This window comes from Ambystoma mexicanum, chromosome 1p, assembly GCF_040938575.1.
Source record: "Ambystoma mexicanum isolate Mex_15411 chromosome 1p, UKY_AmexF1_1, whole genome shotgun sequence".
Lineage (NCBI taxonomy): Eukaryota > Metazoa > Chordata > Amphibia > Caudata > Ambystomatidae > Ambystoma > Ambystoma mexicanum.
In genome coordinates this window covers 452355078-452377074 of record NC_090921.1, presented here as the reverse complement: position 1 = coordinate 452377074, position 21997 = coordinate 452355078, and the positions used below count along the sequence as shown (strand labels likewise).

The window sequence follows — 21997 nt, the reverse complement described above, 5'->3', positions numbered from 1 at the left end:
TCGCATGAACCAAAAGTTCTAAAAATGCTACCACCAAAGGTTCGATCACCAAAATTGCCCCTGCTCACTATACTTTATGGTATAGTGAGCGGGGGCTGCGTGGGACACTCCTGCAGCCTTCTGTTAAAAAGAAAAGAAAAGGACCCTGCAGCGCCGGTTCCCGATCACAGAAGTGAAAGGGAACTGGCGCTGCAGGGAACCAGCGTGAAGATGAAGGTAAGTGGGGTTTGTTTATGTTGGGGGTGTGTTATGGGTGTGGGTGTGAGGATGTATGTGTGTTCGCATGAGAAAGGTGCAAACTTTTGGTAGTTCGCACCTTTCTCATGCAAACGTTTAGCCCGCGGTACGTTCAGCCACGAGCAAATCACTCGGATTTGTTTTTATTACTTGTCTACTCTAACACAGGATTTATTTGCCTTATGCGACTCAAATCATGATTTTAAATAGAAGTAAAACTGCAGGCAAACCATGATGCAAAGACAAAAAAAAAAAACTGCACCACTGAGGCTTCACACGCATGGCTGAACAGACCGCATGGATGAACCAGGCAACATTTCATCAATAAACTCATGTAACTTGAGGGTTCAAACGTCTTGAAGGGTGCACGTTGGGCACCACTGGCCCTACATAGCATATGTTAGACCCTACAGTGACCCTCCTTGAGGAACCAACAACAACAACAAAAAAAAGATACAATGTTGTGAATAGCAAAGTGACTTTGTGCAGTACTTCCATTCCCAAGACATTCCCGCATGAAGTTCAGCAGCAAACTGCTCCATTGGAATAAAGCCTCCACTTTTTTTCTGATCACACTGAATATGTGGAGTACAACAGAAACGACAACGTCATCTCTGGCCAAAAAGCTGCAGCCTTGAGTTGTCAACAAAACTTGCTTTCAATGGCCTTCTCTGCCCTTTGCTGTCGAAAGACAATTAAAAACAATTGACAAGATATGTCCTTATTGGAACCATGCAACTACTGCAGTGTGAAAGGACGGTATTGTCTTAACTGCCAGGCTATTATGCATACTCGTCCTTGGCACAGAAGGGGAGGACGGCAGCCTGCAGGAGTCCATCATCGACTCGTACGAAGAGTCCAAGCCTTCTCAGATGAAAGTTAAAAGTGGAGCGATGTGGGCCGTGCAAGTGCTAAGTGAGGGAAAACATGATAGTGCTCTCCGTGTTGGGGGCAGAGAGGGGCGGTTCCAAACGACTGCCCCGGTCTTTCCTCCACACTACACAGTCTGCTGTGTGCCCATTGGGTTCTCGTCGGGTCGAGGAGGAGACCGTTGCTTGCTCTACTCAAGGTACTGATGGCTCCGCTCAGGTTCTTGCTACAGATATTAATGGGTGTTGATGCCAAGCCAGGCCACGGCTTCTAGGACCGACTGCATTAGAGCCCGTGCCCCTGCAGCCCACAGCAGATGTTAATGGGATGGATCGGATCTGTTCTGATCATGAAGAGGGCAGTCATGCGGGGCTCGAGGTTGAGAGCATCAGATCCTCACAGGTGCAGACAAGGCGCTGGAGTAAGCAGTGCCTGAGATCCTTCACCTCTATGCAGAAGAAGAAAAAAAAAAAAAAAAAAAAAGTGTATAACAGATGTCCACTTACCCCGGCCCCACACTCATCAGATGCGCTCTTTTACTTTCAGAATGTCAGCCCCATGCTTGTTTTCCTATATTAATTTATGCCGTTGCAACCAATGTCCTCTCCCTCAAGCTATTCCGGTTGGTGAAGAACTGTTGATGTGAGCTCTCCTATTGGAAGATTCCGTTAAAGCCCATGCTTTTCCAAGCAGCGGTATAAATGTACCACAAAATGTAGTGGAACCATGACCCCGGCATGGGATAGGGCAGGCTGGAGCATGGTGCAACACGTCAAGGGGTTGCAACTGAGGCAAGTTGGCAGCCAGGTATGGAGGAACAGGGAAAAGGAGATCACCCTATATTGCTTCTATTTATTTTCCCCCCTCATGTGTTCAGTCAGTGGGAACATTCATAGATCGCCTTTGTAAAATCAATAGCCTCTACTCACCGATCTTACACTACACTGGAACCCACACTGAATCCCTCCCCAGAGAGATGCTCATGCTTCAATAGGGGCCTGAAAGTATGATCGCATTGTCATGAATCGAACTTTGCAATCTAAGACTTAACGTGTCTTATTTATTTATTTGGATTTGTAGAGCGCACTGCAGCCCGCAGGCATCCAGGTGCTATAAGAGGAACTTAAGAAGGCTTGATTCAGGGTTACAGGAAAGCCGTCCATCATAAGTAGTCTTAGTGCAGGGTACATGGTTACGCATACAGAAATGGGTACGTACCAGGTTACTTCGTTACAAATACAGAATTAGATACAGGAAATACATGCCAATTCATACAAAGAGTCTCTTTTTGATGGCCTTGCAAAAGGCTGCATGAGAGTCAATTAGCCTGATGTTAGGAGGGAGGGCTTTCCAGTTGGTAAGATTGTTCCGCCGGCACTGGCTTTGCGTATTTTGGGAACAGTTATGTTGGAGTAAGGCGTTCTGGCTGGCCTGGAAGCAAGAGGTTTGGAAATCCTTTGGACAAGGTAAGGAGGCGGGGGGCCTGGTTGTGGAGACACTTGTGCGTCAAGGGTTTTGAAATTGATCCTTTCCTTGACTAGTAGCCAGTGGACCTGTCTTCTGAGCCCTGAGATATCATCCATACGTGAAAGGCCGGTGGTGGCCGTAAGAGTATTGTTTTGAACTAGTTCAAGTTTAGCAAGGTTTTTTACCTGAAGTTCCTACAAGGAGGGCATTACAATAGTCCAATCTGGATCCAATTATAGCCCTGGTGGTGGTGAGGCAGTTTTGTTGGCACAGGAACGGTCTCACTGTATTAATAAGTTTAGAGTGGTATGCTGAGGTGGATGCTATGGCATTGACCTGCCTGTTCATGGTCAGGTTGGGTTCCAGATGCACACCCAAGGTTTTAACCGCTTGTGAGACGGTGATGGGGATATTGTCAACGGTGAAGCTGTATTGTCTGTCCAGCTTATCACTAGTCTGAAAGAATTCTAGGGATGAATAGTCAGTGACCCTCAGTAAGCCAAAGATACCATCCTGTGATCTATTGTGTGATGCTATCACAGGGTTCGAAATGATGGGCAGCTATTTAGCTCCCGTTTTTACCCTCGGGGAGTCTGGTTATCTTAAACCCAACAGAAATTGGCCACAACTAGGAGAGATTTATATATAATGCATAATAGGTAAAAAGTTAGTGTGCATCTCATGTGGAAGTGCGATTTGCAGTGTGCGGTGAACTTGCTCTTGGTTCCCCAGTGGTAGCTAGCTCTCGTCTCCTAGGCGATGCCCGACACCCAGGAGCTCGTTTTAGCTCCTGCTCATCGATTCTTAATTTCAAACTCTGCTATCCTTATGGGAGGCACTTCAAGGCGATGCAGAGCATTTTAAGCTGAACGCTCTGCTCTACTGGAAGCCACATCCAGTCCATGAGCAGATTGGATTATAGACATAGGAAAAGCGATCAAGTCCAATCCATTTTGAGCCACTGGAGTCTGCTAATAAGTGTCACTGAAGTACCCAACAGGAAAAGCCCAAGCACACTGTCATAAAGTCCCCTACTACAACAGTGCACCTGTCTAGTTGCATGAGGGAACTAATCCAACATAGCCACTACAACTAAGTAGATTTCCTGGCCTTTTGAACTAGCATGTCTTATTAACACATTGACTCGTTTTCCAAACATAAGGGTGAAATGGGCAGGGTCAAACTGAGCCATAAAATTGTCTCAGAAACAAATTAAAAAAAAGTGGCCCACAGTTGCAAATGGTTATTTATTCATTTTGTGAGACTGTTTGAATAGTACCTAAGGGAGAGTTGTTTGATAAAATGGGATGCAAATTGTGCATTTTAAAGAATATTTATTCAGCAACACTGGTCAAAACTATTAGCTTCATAGTGACACATTAAACTGGCCCACATTGGCCAGAAAAGGGGGCCACTTTGACCCTTAAAAAACTGGCCCACACCAGCATTTTGCATTTTTCCTGCAGCCATAGGGTCATTGCCCTATAGGCCAGTCCAAGTCTAGAGATGAGGCGTGAGAAAAGATTCCTTCTTAGTGTTGCCATCACTTTCATTATCTTCCCCTGGCTAAGATGGAGCCAGCTAGATTCAATCCAAGTTTTTTGTGTACGATCAAACACTTTTCAGTTTAGCTGTCACTGGAAGGAGGTACGATTTAACTTAAAAAACAACCATACCATAATGAAATGGAAAATGGGTGTACAAAGTAGTCAAAATAAGAAAAGTAAATAATAAAGTAGTGGATCCCAGTTACCAATAGACCCCACGAACCTACTTTTAAGTAATCTTTGAAATGAATTCAAAGCTCAGTTTCAATAAAGTTTGCTGCTCTCATTTGTCAGGATTTTTGGATGCCAGGGGGTTTTCCATTTGAATGTCTACATCTGGCGTTCCACCAGAATGTGTCCTTGGATGGATTTGGGCCTTCTGCCAAGTACAGGGAACTTGAACTCTTCATCTCTTATTTTAGGGCAGCTCTACCAGCTAGAAATGCCAATGGGGCAGCCATGATTATTTGTCTCAGCTCCTACCAGAAAAGGATTCTTATTTTGTTTAGAATGACCGCATATCTCTGCCCTGTACAGTAAATCCATACAATTTTTGTTTCTAAAAAAAAATCTGTTGAAGTTTGGGGAAAGGTGATAGTACTCACCCATGGAATGTTAGATCAGCCCGGCCATTCAGGAAGTCAAAATTATGGGCACTAATTTTGGATAGTGCCACAAATGTCATCCTTCAGTGGATCTATGAGGTTTCCTCACAGCAGCATTTTTTTATATCACATCACCACCCCATCCCCTCACCTTTCTAAATCCCTAAACACGTCCCAGCCTCTCTATTTTGTAGTACAATGTGGTAAAAAACATACAACCAAATGGGCCTTGAACAAACTGGTCTGCGTGGAAATTGAGTAGTTTTGTGGCTGGCCGTAACCAACATCCTCTGTGTTCATGCTAACTCACCACTCACTTTTTCTTCCACCTCCACTCGCTGCTTCCTCCGGTGCCACACTAGCCTCCCCATTCTGCAGCCGGCTCTTCTGCCATTATCTATGCCGCTCACCACTCTCTCTCTCTATGCTCTGGCTCCACCATTCCCTGCTGCCGCCGCATGTTTGCGCAGTTACCATACTAATGCAGCATGCTGTGCCCATTTTGTCCTTCTCTCTTGGCCCACGTTTTCTCCTTAGCTGCAACACCCTGCGCAGAGACAGGTGCTTAAAGTACAAACACCCCTGAGGGCAAGGGCTGGAACAGGCAATGCCAGGCATCACCCTCACTGGGGGGTAGGGGTGTAAATGATTAAATGAAACCCTCGACTGTTTTTAATTACTCCTCCTTTGTGGAAATGGTTGTGTGCGACTTTCATGTTTCCCAAATGTGTTTCCACCTTGCACTGCATAGGACTGTATATTCACTGCTCTATTTATGCTTGCTGTTTATTTGTGTCAAGTGCTTGCATGTTCCTCTGGTGTGTGCAATTGGGTTTATTCCACTCTGTCCCCTGCCCCTGTGGTATGTGGGGGGTTTGTAGAATTCCTCCAGCCTTGGGAAATGACTCCAAAGAAAAGCAGTTACCTCAGTCATTAACCCTGTTAAACCTGTTCCCCCGCCCAGCTACCCACTTGTCCTCCATCCCCACTTTGTCTTCCTTCCTGGGCCCTGCAAAAGGTACCCGTTCGAGGTACCTCCTCCATTCCCTAGTCCAACAAGTAACCTCCCCTTTCATTTGACCCAACTGCCCTGCACTGTAACATTTCATCTCTCCACACCCTACAATTAACATACCCTCTGCACTCAAACTGCCAACTCCCCTGACCTGGGAATCGCACAGAATACCTGAAAGTGTGTCCCCCCTTCTGCATCCCATCTCCCCTGAAAACGACCCTGGCAACACTTGCCCAAACAAACACTTGCTTGGTGAGAGGCCGGCCCTGAAGTGGGCGAGAACAACAGCCTTATAATAGCCTGTGGAAAGAGGACTAAGGGGCTCTGTTTTTTTTCCCCTTGGCTGCTGGCGGTGTGGTTTACGGATGTGGGTTGGGGCAGAGGCTGCAGAGGCCCTTCTGGCAGGTACCCTTCCCCTGCCTGGCCTTTTCCTTCTCCCCTCCTCACCAACCCTGCTCTATTTTTTCCACCAATGGGTCTCCTGGCCTCTGTCTCTTCTTCCCCAGCGTCTTTCTCCTGGGCTCTCAGCCTGTGCCCCCCTGCCTGCCTCTCTATTGCCTCCCTGTCCCGCTCTGCTTCTCTGTACCATTGTCCATCTGGCCCCTTTGTCCCAGTCCATTTTACCACCTGTGTGTGCCTCTCAGCAATGGTCTCTCATTTTTCCCCCCACTCACCATCTCTACCAGCCCCCTTCTCCAACCCTTTCCTTTATCCCGTGGTTTGCACACCATCCTTGCATCCTAGGATACTCCTCAGGCCCCGGGTTCCACGTCAGTGGGTGTGCTTAGCTAGTCCAGTGCATCTAATGTTTCCCGCTGGCAATCAGTTTATTCCCCTTCCTGTAATAAATCTGTTCCTGGTTTCTACAGAGATGTTGGTGCCTTCTTTGTGTTCCTACTTTGCCATGTAACCTGCCTGTTTTCACCAGAGCGGGGTCCCAGTCCGCCTGCATAGACAACACCCCCTCACTGGGTCTGTTGACTCCCTGGTGTAAAACTGTGGCTCTGACTGGGGTCTTCCACACGGCCTCCCCGATTGTGGCCTGCCTCCCACTTCCACACTTTACAGGTATACTTGTTTTAAAACAATATCAGGTTTTGCATATTGTTTCATGCTGAATTGCTTCCTATCCAAGCGCTGTACAAATTGTACTCAATAAGTACACCGATTTGTGATTGCAAAGTGCAGGATCGCCTAAGTCAGGTGAGCGCTTAGGCAGAGACCTATTATCCTAGCAGATAGATGTGTTGGGCAAGCGTGTCTCCAAAATAGGGTGAAGTCCTCCACCTTTTGCAGGACTTCTTTATCCAACTGGAAGCTTTCGATTCTCCCCTTCTGTGATTGTGACCACCAGGCAATGATCTTGGATTTGGATGGTTTGATGGTTATGGTGTTCAGAGTGCAGTAGTTTGCCCCCATATCCAGCAGCACCTGGAGGAATGACATAGCCCGTTCATTTATAAGGAATCAGCCACATAAACCCAGTGTGGTGTAGCTAGAGCATAATGGGAACTGGACATTAGTCATTGATGTACCAGAAGCAGGATGGAGAATGGGTATTGAAGGGTGCTTAGGAAGGCAGCGCTAGGAGAGCCATAGAGTGGATGGTCAACAGGAGCAGGAGTGCTATTGCACATTAGCCACTAATAAACCATATGCAGGCTGGGGAATAGGTGGTGAGGAATACTTACAGATAGGGGCATAGCTATAGGAGCAATAAAGGAGAATGCCAACAGAGGTATGATGTGACCTGGCGATTCAGGGGAAAGATACTAGTGGATGGAGACATGGCTCACAGAGCAAGAGGTGAGAAGGTCATCAGATGCATAATGGGAAATGTACATTGAGTAATGTGGAGCATAGCTAGAGGAGCACAGCAAGTGAAGTGTACAGTACCATGATGGGAAAGCGTGCACCTTCAAGTTGTGTAAGGGGTTTTCCAAAACTTCAACATTTAGATTGGTTTTGGATCAAGAGACCCCCGCCCCCCCCCATCCCGCGTCAGGGCTGAAGATGTGCAGCAGAACCAGAGTGGTCATGTCTTGGGTGCACCAACACATTGCAGCCACATGCAATTAACAGGTAATTGGTCATAAGGGCACGCTCATCTTCAGTGACTCTTAAGTGTTCCAGAAATTGATGAAGTTCTTAAAGGTTGGGCTATTAACACCATGATGGGCCATCAGATTTCAAAGCAAATCCGGCAGTCGTGTTTAACTTGTGAAATTAAGGGTACATTTAACTTTAAAAAAGGTGCAGAAATGCACACTTTAATCATAGAACAGAAAATCACAAGCTGTGCGCTTGTTTCAAAGCAGGCCTCTTATTCTGCTCTTACAAGTCTGGAAAAAGCTTGTAGATATCCCCAGTGGTTCTAGGTCATCCGTGAACAGCAGAACGAGCCCAGTGTCCTTCCATTGCATTTGGTCAGCTCTAGTCAAGTTTTATACTGGAAAAGTAAAACTACACAAACCAGAAAGTTGAGGAACAAGAAGTACCAGATGCACCATGCGCAAACGCCGTGGGGCATAGTAATAGTTCTTGAGTTATCAAATTGCTACCCGCAATCACTTTTATGCTCTGTGCCACGACCTGCAAATGCTACTGACAGATCAAGTTGGCAGAGGTCAACGAAGTGTAGTGGGAAAAGTATTGACTAGAGAGCATGTTCAGGCTCTGCCCCCTACCTTCCTCAGAAGAAATTAAACTATTAGATAAGAAAGGACACATTTGAAACTGTACTTTAAATTCAACTGGAAATGCAGCCGACCCAGAGAATAGTTATTTTGCACTACACACGTAGAGAAAAGATAATGCATTAGCTTTCACAATTACTGTGTTTTCAAATAGATTAGGTGACTGTCAAAATTGTAAAAAATAAATACATTAAAAAAAAAAAAAAAAAAGAAGGAGAGCAGAATCCTTATGTTGCCCCAAATAGATTTTGTATTTAATTATAATGTTCAAAGAAAAAGATTTGGGTTAAACATATTGCCAATTGTGGCTTATATTAGTTATACAAAGTTTTATTAATTTTCAAATTCATATTCGTAGTCAAAAAGAAAAGAAAAACCATCTTCAGAGAAATTATTTTTTTAGTATTCTTAATATTATATGTATTAGTTTTGCTTCACCAAATACAAAGTCTTGTTAATTTTCAAATTAGTATTCAGTCAAAAAAACATTTGAGAAATTATTTTTGAAGTATCCTTAATATCCTCAACACGTTTTTACCCGCATAAGTATATGTTGTTCAGAGGAATGATACTGTGATGAAAGCAAACAAAAAATATTTTTCATAGGCTCCATCCCAGACTAGGTGACAGGAAAGCACGTATATAAGATGGGGACTCACTACACAAGTAGGGCAGAAAATTGTAAATAGATAAGGTTGCAGCGTACATATAGGGAGGGAAATAATGTGACACGCATGCACCAGGAATTCGGTAGATCACGAAGAAAATGCGTAATGCAGAGGAAAAAACGTGACCAGCAGTTGCCATTTTAAATTGCACCAGCACAGCCGAGAATTAAGCTCCGTAGGTTTAAGAGAGATCCCCAGCTAAGCACGCTATTTCAAACAAATACATTTAATTCAGGAAAATGCTGCAGTGGCTTGACATAGCTGCCTCCAAGGAATGTCAAAAACCGAGGCTACCAAGTTTACATAACAGAACAAGATAGTAGTATCTGGGCACCAACCGTTCAGCCATTAAGGTGAATCAGTTACAACATTGCAGACTAGGACATTTCATAAGTAGTTGGCAGATTAATGGTTCAGCAATCGGCTAGACGTGACAGAAATGAGGATGCGGCTAAAAAGATAAAACGTTGCTGCAACGAAATCTTAAACATGGTGGAAGCAGCATGACTAACAAGATAGTTATTCATAAATAGCTAAAGGGTTTCCTTTTTGTTTAAACCAAAGAGCTAATAAATTAAGTTATTCATAAATGTGTCAAGAACAGAATGGCACGTTTACTGTTGCAAGAACAGGGAGGGACGGAATTACTCAAAGTTGGGCAAGGCCAAGGTCCTTGAAACTCAGACATCATGGCGGAGATAACATGGGCTGTTTTATTTAATTAAGAACAAAGGCGATACACTTGGCCTCTCCTTCCATCTACATAAACACATCATCATGCAGCCAGTTCACAGAGAGTGTGACCGCATGTTAACCGATATGCATATGTCCTTTTCACCATAGAAGTAATTTAGAGCTTACCAATATTAGTAAAGCATGATGAGGTCGTACATTTTTATGGGATGTTTTATGGGTGGGACCTTAGATACAGTTACCCAATCAGTAGGGTGGGACATATAAGATACTATATGTCGCTTAGCAATTAGGACCAATGAGCAGTAGAGATAGGTTTATATAGCTCAGTGATCATCATGACATAAGAGTGACTCATCTACATAATATAAACTGTGTTTGCTGTTCAAAACGAGGAGGAATTTGAGAGAGAGCTTTGCTGTTGATCTTGTGTTCTCCCCAGCTTTGCATACTTCAAATAAAGCTGGGTTGCCTTGCATTTGGAATACCACAATCCACTCTGTGCTGTCTCTTTATTGGCAAATACCAGTTAGAGGGCTGTATTGTTTTTGGACACCTGATTTTCAGAAGCCTGCCCTGTCCAGACAGTTTTTCTTCTAGTCCCTTCAGATTTCTGTTTTATAAAAAGATATACGCAGTGTGTTCAATAAAGCAAAGAAACAAACAAGGCAGGGAGAACGATCCATGTCTGACACGGTATGAAGCCAAATATGGGTGCTTCACAACCATCATACATGGAAGGTAGGTAGTGGGAGTAAAGTAGCCGACATGTGACACTTTGCATTTGAGGAGTAATAAGCCAATGTTTATGGTAAATGCAAGATTACACACCCCAGAATGCAAAGCACTGCTGAATGAAAAGACAGGACTAGCCGACGGGTGATGCTTAAGGCCTTGTTTGAATGTAATCCCCTCTCGCTACAATTTGCAGGTGTCTCTGTCATATGTAGGATACTCCTCCAGTCCCCGTTGCTAGGAGCATAGCGCCATGCATATGTACTTGTTGCAGTGCTGTATTTATAATCTGGAACCAAACCTTCAATGGTGTATCAAAAACCTAAATTATGTGAGTCACTGGTCACCAGATGTCAGACCTACATGTCTGCATTTTAGGTAATGGAGGGGTAAGAATAGGCAGCAAAAGTGGGGAGTAATTTGTCAGTATTAGTAGGTTTATAGGCCTTCACAGTGTTCTTACAACACTACTATAGTGTGGCTAAATAATCCGAGGTATACCAAATTATTAGTTAGGAAATTTCACCCATTCTAATGATAATAAATGGATATTCCGATTCATTCAAACCTCTGATACAATTAATGGTAAATAAATTATTTGCATACAATAGAACATTCATCTGCTTACATTAGATCTGGTATCGCTACAAGATATTTACAACATGCTCCCAGAATTGTACAGCACGAAAAGCATCATCTTTTAGTCATTCCCTGACATAAAATCAGAACACGTTGCATGATTTGCCGGTTTTGCCTACTTATCTTAGAGAGCAGAGACTCTGCGCCTCACAAACTACCCACAGATGGCATAGACAATCCAATGTAAACCACTGCCCCACAATGCCAGTTGGGAAATCTCGTCATGATTGCATCCCCAATGTCTCCTGGTAAGATATGCCCCTAGCTGTATTTATTTTTTAACCAATAGACCACAGCCTGCCTTGTGCAGGGGCCTAACCAGTAGACCACAGCCTGCCTTGCGCAGGGGCCTAACCAGTAGACCACAGCCTGCCTTGCGCAGGGCTGTAGGGGGAAAGATCCAGCAGATGATGGTTTGTGAAAAATAAGCTTTTTGCAGGTTTTAGAGCTAGAATGTGTCCCCATTATACAACATGCCTATATCTTGATCTTGTCCAGGTGTCATAAATAAGTATTGATACTATGCCTGGAATCGGGCAATTCGCTGATCCAACTTAAGTTTGGCTGGTTGGACACCTTGGCAAAACAATGTGGAGCCTGTAAAAGAGAGCAGGGCAGGCTGCTTCCATACCCAAATGGGCCCTATAGGATGCCACACTGGGACTAGCAAGCCCTTGCGGGGCATAGGTGCATGTTAAAACGTTTTCCTATCTAAATTGCACTTGCACTGGAAATAGATTTTTTCAAAAAATATTCTGATGGGGTGGTGTCATGGGGAGCTGTGGGGTACAGAGTTGAGGGGGCATTATGAGCATGAAAAGGGTGGGCCATAGCCCCAAATGTGACTAGTTAATAGTCAAAGGACACCACACTTTTAGTCCACAAAAATTGACCGACAGTTCTGAGAAGTTCACGCACCTTCATTATTACAAGACATGATGGTAGTGGTTTCTTTGTAACTGGAAATCTGAAACACCATGTCAGCCCTCCCAAGAATCGAACCTGCGACCGAGAGATCATTTTAACAGGCCATCAATACAATGAGCTGTTCTAGTTCTTGCCTTGCATGCTAAAGAGTCAAATGTTGCGAGCTCAGAACACAGCACAGCGATGAAGGGTGGAAGTGTGCGTTTTCACCTAGTTGGCTAACGTCTCAAAGGCTTGCTATTGTACAATCAGTGGAGTTCACCGATTTAAAGAAATAAACAGTTGATCACCTTCCTTTCTTTTGACATTGTTCTACAGCGAAGGACACGTGTATTTGTAATCGACAAACTTTGCTGGAATGTTCTGTACTCATTTTGGAGATGCACGTTATCTACTGTGCTACTCTGCCCTTTCTGAGTGAATCATGCCTTTTGTAACCCACGTGTCTCCAGGAAAGTTTCTTACAAACGTTCAGGTTGACTAGATGGTTTTATGAACACAGGTTACTGGTTTAGCTTTTGAACGTGAACTACGCAAAACGCAATGGCCTTTCATAAGGTTGTCGTTACATATCACCAGGATACTGGCAAATGGCAATACTGTTACCCGGCACTCAGTCCGGTGGAATGTCCACTGTATTCTGAGTGCCAGTAACAATGGTAACTCTCCATTCCATGTGGGTCGAGGGGTGTTGCCGGCATTACTGGCACTGTTAATACTGGCGTTTTTTGCCAGTAGGGTGCCAGAATGTACCCCATCTCTCCGCTGGAAGTAATTCCTGGCACCCCTCTGGCACACTTGTACTTTGCCGGTGTGGAAACATGCAACTGTACGGCAATACCGGCAAAGTTGTAATGAGGCCCAGTGAGCTCTTGTGTGAAAGGGAGTATGGGGTGCGATGAAATGTGGTCTATTAACTAAACTGCCCAACTAATGGAACCCTGGCAGATCACTTTATTTTCCTTCGCTGGCAAAACTGAGACCAACTAGAAGTCTTCTACCTGAGCTTTGCACAAGAAGGCTCATTCATGCATTATTTAATAGAGCACACTGTTATTATGTAGAGATGACCAGCGTTGGCCATTTATCTAGTGTTATATCCAGATTTATAAAGCGCACCTTCACCAACAGGGGCATCATGGTGCCAAGGCTGAGGACTGAACACGTGGCAGTACCATACAGCAGACGCTAGCTCAGACAGAGAACAGAAAGGACTTCAGAGCCCGCCTGAAGGAAAGATGATCAGTAGTCTCACGAAGAAACCGTGGAATAGAATTCCAAAGCAGGGAGGGTGCCACAGAGAATGAATAACCACCCACTCTGCAATATTTCAACTGGGGAACCACAATCTGCAGGGAGTTGGAGAAACATAGGAGACAAGGCGGAACATAATGTCTGAATTTGGCCTGCAGATACTCAGGGCCTGTCCCATAAAAAGCTTGGTGGACCATGCACAAAGCCTTGAACGTAACTCAACTCCCGCAAGCCAGTACAAAGAATTACGGATCCCAGAGCCTGAAGACCGGAAAGCAGCACCAATGGCCAATCTGGCGGCTCTGGATCACTTGCAACCGTTGGGGCAGAAAAGCTGGCTGTCCCAGAAACAAAGCATTACAGTAATCGAGCAAAACTGAAGTGAGAGAAGAAACTACCACAGGACCAACAGAAGAAGGGAGATATGGCAAGACCTTGCAGCGAAGAGTATGTAGTTTAAAGTGAACGAATTGGCAAACAGCACTAATCCGCTCCTGCATAGTGAGGTCGAGAACTTCACGTCTAGATTTTTGGCAGGAGAAGAGTGCCAAGTTCAGAGGGCCAGAAAGCTGAAAACCACCCGAGGACTCAGACGTCGAACCGACAATAAGCACGTCCCATGTTTTCTCCATTCAGGGGGAGCCAATTTTTACCCATCCAAGAATGGACCGCAGAGAGGTCGGAGCGACAACACTCTGCAGCAGCCAGCACAGAGAAGGCAAGCCGCACTAGGATTTGCTTGTCATCAGCACAAGAAAAACACTGAAAACCAAAAGAATATATACATTTAATAAGAGGAATATACAGATTAAAGAGGAGAGAGAGCCGAACCATGAGGAACACCTCAATTGAGCGGCATAACCACTGACATGAAAGGAGGAAGTGAAAGAGACAGGGAGCATTCAGAAAAGAAAAGACCTGAACTAGTCAAGGAACCGGTCAGAAATACCCACAGAGGATAGCCTTTCCCCGGGGATACCTTAGTCCACAGTGTCAAATGCAGACGAAAGGTCCAGGAGGATCAGGGCTCTGTTGCCATATGCTGATCCACAATCTGGGCCAAACCATGCATGCATCAGGCTGAATTGCTCCTCGTCATCATCTCACCCATGGCAGCATCAGCTGCGAGCCACAGCTCTCTCCCCACTGATAAGTGATATCAGTGATGCTATCAGGTTTGGTGGAAACTGAGCTGATCTTGGGAAGTCCATGCAGAATTCTAGTAGAGGCAAGATACTTCACACAGGTCCAGGGCAGGACCATGGAATGAATATACGGGGGCCAGAAATCATTGCGAGGTACAGCTATTGACAGAATACACATTGCTGGCTAGAAACTGGGCATGCTCTCCTTCGCTGTTGGGCGCAACACGTGGCTTCTGGGTGAATCTCAGTATCACCCCCTCCCCAATATTCCTGGCTAAGCCCATGAGGATGAGCAAGGGGGCAATAAGGGAAAGGTGCTGATGAGGTGTGGGGGACAAGGCAAGTCAAAACACACAGTCCTGGGGAGAAATATGTGATTATCGGAGCAGCCTGATGGGGGCTTATCAAGGCTTCTGACATGTAAGAGTATTCATAAATATACCCGATGCATGATGGGAGCTGAGCATTCATTATCGGGGTGAAGCCAACAGAGCACAAGAAGGGAAATGTGAAAGATGGATGATGGGCACCGAGCAGGGAGCACACGGAACCTGCATAAAAGAAACAGTGTAGTGGGTGAAGGTGGTACTGAAGGATATGTACTACTGTAAGTATCCTGGGGTCAAAGGCCATGTGAACCTCCCAGTAAGCAACATATGGCACGAACAGTGTGATAGGAGAGGGGTAGGAATAGGCTTTCTAAAGCGGGAGGTGGGGCACATAGGAGCGGCATGTGCATGGACATTCTGGGATCATGGGGGACGGGTGATCAAAACACATTCGCACAGTGATATTGGCAAATGCATGCTGGGATGTGGGGGTTGTAGCGCGAAGAGGGGCAGCGTGCGTACAGAGGGAGGCTTGGAGAGAGGGACGGACAGACAAGGGAGATGGGAGCTGACATAGGGGGGGGGGGGGTCAGAGACGGCCAGGGTTCCCAGTAATGGATCCCATGCAGGGCGTGCGTGGGACTCCCACCAACAATCCCCACGTGACTGCTAACGCCATCTCAGATCAGCGCCACTGACACTTTATAAACAGAGCCGACCCAGAATCAATAAAAGCGCAGGGGAGCGTGAAGTGGAAAGGCAACAGCGGCCAGAAGGCACGGGTGGCCATGCCCTCTCAGAAAGGGGCATGCAGACTGCAGACCACCCGGCAGGGAACACGCCAGCGGTGGGTACCCGGTGCCCCCAGAAGGGACCGCCCATATGTACTCGCGTAACAGAAAAACACAGGAGACCCCTCCAGCAGCCAGTGCACCCAGAACGGGGCACAAAGTACCCCTGCAGCATGGCCCAACACAAGGGGCACAGAGCGCCCGCTGCTGTGTTCCCAGCACAGTAAGATGCAGAGAAGAGTGTAACCAACCCAAAAGAGCGCCCGGCTCAGCAGAACACCCTGCCAGCACGCAATATGCCCAACACAGCAGAGCTGCCTCATTGCCCCCCAAAAAGTCACAATCCGCCTCACCAGCACCCAGCCTAGCCAGCATGACCCGCTCTTTACCCAGCAGGGTACGGCCGGGGCACTCCCCTAGCCCTGCACACAGCAGTGACACAGACTGAAGGCTAGCCCACCCAGCTGGACTCGCTGAAGCATCCAACCCAAAAACCCACAACTGCCGGAGACACAGTACGGGCACAGAGCATGCACAATGGGACAGCAAGAGTGCTGGTGAGAGGGACACAGTACACAGCCGTCCATCCGGCACAGCACCTCCGCTGCCAGCATCACACCTCGCCTCCCACCAGCAGTGCCGAATATACCCAGGACGATGCCACAGTGCCCGTGCTCCGAGCAGAAAACCTCCCCTGGAGCGCCCCCCCTCCTCCCCCCGTATTACCCGAGCGCTCCGCCAAGGAGCACACAAAGGAATCAGAAAAGATGCCCAGAAAAAAAAACGAAAAAATAAAACGTGGAAATAAAGCGGAATTTGAGGGATGGGTCACTTGCAGCCCACACCCGATGGCCTTCAGAAAAAAAGTAAACAGTCTTATTTTAGTGCCAAACTCGTGATCAGAAAACATGCTTGGACGAGTACTTAGGTGGCTGGTAGCGCCTCTTCCCAGTATAAGGTAACGGAGCCGCGCAGACCCCACTCGTTGGCAATCTCAGCAGCGAACACACATCTTCCAGCCCCAGCCCAAAACTTTCTGATCAATGCACGCGGCTGGCGACATGCACGTACACACCAAGCCAGCGTTCCGTCCACATGCAGGAAGGGGGGCGGGGAGGCCCCTTTGCAGATCCCGTGAACACCGCTCCGGCGGCCCGTGAACACAGCTCTGAGGGCCCCCATGCACATCCCATAAACACTGCTCTGAGGACCCCCATGCACATCCAGTGAACACTGCTCTGAGGGCCCCCATGCACATCCCATAAACACTGCTCTGAGGGCCCCCATGCACATCCCATAAACACTGCTCTGAGGGCCCCCATGCACATCCAGTGAACACTGCTCTGAGGGCCCCCATGCACATCCAGTGAACACTGCTCTTAGGGCCCCCATGCACATCCTGTGAACACTGCTCTGAGGTCCCCCATACACACCCAGTGAACACTGCTCTGAGGTCCCCCATACACATCCAGTGAACACTGCTCTGAGGGCCCCCATGCACATCCAGTGAACACTGCCCCAGAATCCCTCATGCGCATCCCGTGAACACAGTTCTGAGGGCCCCCATGCGCACCCCGTGAACACAGTTCTGAGGGGCGCTTGCACATCCCGTGAACACAGTTCTGAGGGGCGCTTGCACATCCCGTGAACACAGTTCTGAGGGGCGCTTGCACATCCCGTGAACACAGTTCTGAGGGGCGCTTGCACATCCCGTGAACACAGCTCTGAGGGGCACTTGCACATCCCGTGAACACAGCTCTGAGGGGCACTTGCACATCCCGTGAACACAGCTCTGGAGGCCCCCATGCACACCCCGTTAACACTGCACTGGAGGGCTCCCATTCCACGTCCCGTGCACACTGCGCTGCAGGACCTCCTTGCCCAGAAACCTGCTCTCTCCCCTTGCTCTAAAAGCCAAGCTCCGGTGAGAGTTTTAAAATCTCGCGCGGTCTCAGAATGAAATCTGTATGTAAACAAACACGTTCCAGCTCTCACAACCGCATTTAAAGACCCACTCAACCACGTGTGTGTTCGGCTCCCTCATTTAACATCACGCCAGCTCAAAAAATACACGAATGACAACTTTTGATTTTAAAACATTATACTTTTAAAAACATCTAATACATTGAAAAAAACGCATCACTGAGATAACCCACAAAGAGCGGCAAAAAAAATGTCATGTTCACAAGTACATTAAAGACGTCCTAGTGTCTGTCAAATTGCATTGAAAAATAAAGTAGTTCCCGCTCTTAAAACTGCACTTAAAGTTCCATTATCCCGTTCATAAAACCCAAATAACATAAATGCACCCCCACAGATAAACATATCACATATAAAGATCAACAGCGCCAGCTTTTTGAAAGTTTGTATACGATAGGGTCCAAAAGTTAGAGGCAGAGAACGTGGGAGGAGTGCGGGAGCCCCCTGGGTCAGTGTGGATTCGGCCCGGGGGAGCTGGGAAGTGGATCCAGCCTGGGGTAAAGCTTGGCAGTAAATCCGGCGTGGAACGGGACCTAGGCAGCGCAATCAGTGCCGTGAGAGTTTGCTGGTCGAGCCAACTTGGGGAAAGCGGGGTGCAGTATTATCCAGCGTGAAAGAGTTGGCGTGTAGCGGGGCAATAGAGGCAGTTTACGCAGCACCAGAACCTGGCCACCGTGCGCGTGTGTGTGTGTGTGCAGGCAGGCAGGAGCGCGAGGGCAGCGTGCACACTACACGAGGACCGTAGATCAAGTCCCGGGAGCGGCAGATCCAGCCCAGGCAGCAGTGGATGGATCCAGCCCCACTGAAGAGTGCCAAGGGGGAGGGCGGGCAGCGCGGCGGATCCTCCCCCAGCCGCGCTGAGGAGCTGCCGCCCCCGGGACGCCGACGGCAGCGCTGCACGGGGCAGAGGATGCTGCTGGTCTGGCCGGGGAAAGGCGTCCCTTTGTCGGATCCGAAAGGCTCCTCTCTCCCCCCACACGCTCTCTGCCCTGACAAACAGCATAAACAACAAAGAAAGATGGAGAGAAAGTCCGGGGTTCGGTTCGCGGCCCGCGGTTCGCACTTACTTTTCCCTCGCCTGGCTATCAGAGGGGACCGTGGAGCCCTTCCCTTTGGCATACATGCTTGTTTCTCTTTCAAGACTTTCCCCACTCAACACCTGTCAGAGAAAGGAGCCAGGAAAGCAGCTCTCTATCTCCATAGCTACCCCTCCAGATTTTTACATCCCAAAGCATTGGCCACAAATCAGGCACATTTTCCAGCGGGGGAACTTGAAACCGCCAGAGCTCGAGGTTTTTTTTCCTTCCTTTTTTTTTCTCCCCCCCTTTTTTTTTTGTTCGGCTGTTCCAGGAATCGCTCTCCCCTCCCACGCTGATGAGGTGGTGTTTTTTTTTCTTTCTTAAAAGGGCAATGGCACTGTGAGAGCAGTCCCCGCTCTTGCAAATATGCGTGTGTGTGGATCCGCACATTAGATGCATATGTTCACACACAGTCTGTGGCTGCATGCATACGCACACGAATACAGAAAAGAATGCACCGTAAGCACACGGGCATGTACATTTATATAATACAAAACAATTAATATATGATGTGTATACATTTCAGTCGGCAATAACAATTCTCTGTGGGTATATATATATATATATATGTCACAGCCATATACCATAGTTAAGGTTACGTGACGCTTTACGTAGGTAAATGGGACATTTTTATAAACACATACACGCACTAGTGCCGTTTTAGGATGCCCACCGTGCCCAGAAACAGTTGCTGATGGGGACTGTACTCACTATACGTTATTTCTTTTTTATTTATTTATTTATGTGTATTTGTATAGCGCACTTCCATAACATAACCCATCTTTTATTCTTCCGTATATCACAATAAAGGCATTAAACAGAATACTATTGCGGTAAAGCTTTTCAAGATATAGTACTTTTTTTCATCTGGTTGAAATAATCTGCAAATCCAAAAACAAACAGAACATAATGACAGCACGTTGATTGAAATGCCTAGCACAACACATGCAGCCTCACACTGTCTTCTGATGCAGTATTTGCTTCGAGAATCGTAATCGCACTGAGGCATTGTGGTGACGCGAGCCTAACCCACGAGGCCAGAAGGCGAGTAGCCTGTATATGTCGCCTCAACCTAGAGAGTGCATTATTGAACCATAATGCAGAAGACACATTGCACATTCGGTACTTTTTCATTGTAACCTATACAATGTTTGTTAGGCTCTCTATTGTTTGAAATCTCAAAATATTATACAAATAATATAGTAAATATAAAACCTCTTGGTCAATAGCCACCGCGAAAATCCTACAAACAGCTCTAACACTAATTGAAGCCTCAAAACAACAAGAAAGTGACCCACAAGCACAATAACTTGGAATGTTGGCGACTCAAAATCCCAACTCTGAACCCGCTTTGGAAAACCAAACTGTTTTGGTAAATATAAAATATATATATATATATATATATATATATATATATATATATATTATACAACTTATTTATTTAATTTGTTTATTCTTTCCATTTATAAAGCGCAGTAAACAAGGCGCTGTTACATAACCAGTTACTCACAAAGCATCGACAGAAAGTCAGTATGTGAGGCAGTTACAGGTTCGACGTTTATGCAAACAGTAACGTTTTTAGTGATCTCCGAAAGGTCCTGTATGATTGCGCCGCTCAATTTGCGTATATTTATCAATTGAAGACATTGCGTTTAGGTTGCCTTTACTATGACGGCAGTTTTTGCTTTCAGAAACTGCTTTTTGCAAACTTGCTTTTCCTCAGGGCCATTTTTCCTCTCGTAGATGGAAGTGCACTTGGATACAATTTTATAGGTTGTGAGCGACATACAAATAAACAATTGAAGTAAATAATGAATTATGGGAAATAATTCACTTGCACGACATCGTTCCCTCACATTTTGACTCCCTATTGTTTGTGCAAAATCTATAGTCAATATTTACACACTTCATATTTTGACTTTTCATTTTGCACACAAACCTGTATATTCTAATTAGTCTCCCTGATCCACAGTAATAAGGACATAGCCAAGAAAAATTTGTGATAATTCATTGGGAATACATAATTGTACTAGGTGAAAAAGTTGGCGGGTGAACATCCCAGCTGGAAAATGTGCCGGACTGCATAAAGATTGTGGATTGCATGAGGTCATTTCATTTATTGAATTTATAGAGCGCCTCTCGCCAAGAGCACTATTACAAAATAGCAGAAAAATTAAAAATTTTCATGACAAAAAACTAAAAACAGAAGTGGGGAGAGAAACAGAAAGTCATAAAGTAGAACAAAGGGAGAGAAGATGAGCGTTCAGGTTAGATTGAAAAATACAAAGAGATGAAGAAGAGGGGATAGAGAGAGGGAGAGAAGTCCAGTGTTTAGGAGCTAAAAGGGCAAAAGATCGTAAATGGGAAGAAGCACAGGGGAGTTTGGGGTCAGTAAGAAGAAGCAGATTCTGTGATCGGAGAGTCCGAGAGGAAGAATAGAATGAGACTAGCGAAGAAAGATAAAGAGGAGCCACACCATGAGTGAATATAAAAACAATAGAAAGAAAATGGTAGAGAAGACGTGATTCAAAGGGAAGCAGTGAAATAGACAGTAAAGAAGATGTGATAGAGGATCGAAAAGGTAACGAGAAGAGAAGATCATCCGTAGAATTATAAACAGATTAGAGAGGAAGAAGATGGGTGGCACGAAGGCCAAGAAGAAGAGAAGAACAGTACTCGATATGAGAAAAGACCAGGCAGAACAGAAGAAGTTTAGTAGCATGAAATGAGAGATAGCAGTGAGCACAATGGATGTTAAAAAGGGCATAGTGACTGGAGCGAACAATAAAAGAGATATGCAGTTGAAAAGAAAGTGAGGGAGCAAAGATAACCCCTTGATTTCATGCAGAAAAGGAAAAGGGCAGAGAGGAAGGAGGAAAAAAGAGAGACCGAGAAAAGTAGATGTAATAGTTGCAGCCAGAAAAAACAGAACCTCAGTCTAAGAAGGATTGAAGGGTAGAAAAGGAGAAGACATCCAGTTTTGGACAGCAGAAAGCCAAGTTGGTACAGTGGAGTGCAGAATGGAGTCCAAGGAAGAAAACGATGGAACATTTGTGTTTCATCTGCGTATCGTCTGCGTACAGATGAAAAGAAAGATTAAATGAAGAAATAAGAGCAGAGAGTGGGGCAGTGTAGAGCGAGAAAAGGAGAGGACCAAGTACAGAACCTTGAGGGACACCAGAGGGAAGATGAAGTGAGGAAGAGGTGTGTCCAGCCCAAGTTAGAGAATAGGACTGCTGAGAAAGATGGGAGAGGAACCATTGAAGGACAGACCCAGCAATACCCAAAGACAAAAGGGAGGAAATAAGAAGAGTGTGATC

The 21997-nt window shown here is 46.0% G+C and overlaps 1 protein-coding gene across 2 annotated transcripts in view; it reads right to left on the bottom strand.

Moving 5' to 3' along the window:
- LOC138572668 (single-stranded DNA-binding protein 3-like) overlaps positions 1-18885 on the bottom strand; it is a 1217622-nt gene extending 1198737 nt beyond the window's left edge. Inside the window, exon 1 of one of the 2 annotated variants that reach the window (XM_069649275.1) lies at positions 18666-18885. In XM_069649275.1, the coding sequence (XP_069505376.1) occupies positions 18666-18721 (56 nt within the window). In that variant the 5' untranslated portion in view covers positions 18722-18885. The remainder of the gene's footprint in view (positions 1-18665) is intronic. The other variant, XM_069649276.1, reaches the window with a different exon arrangement.
- Between the last annotated feature and the right edge of the window lie 3112 nt (positions 18886-21997).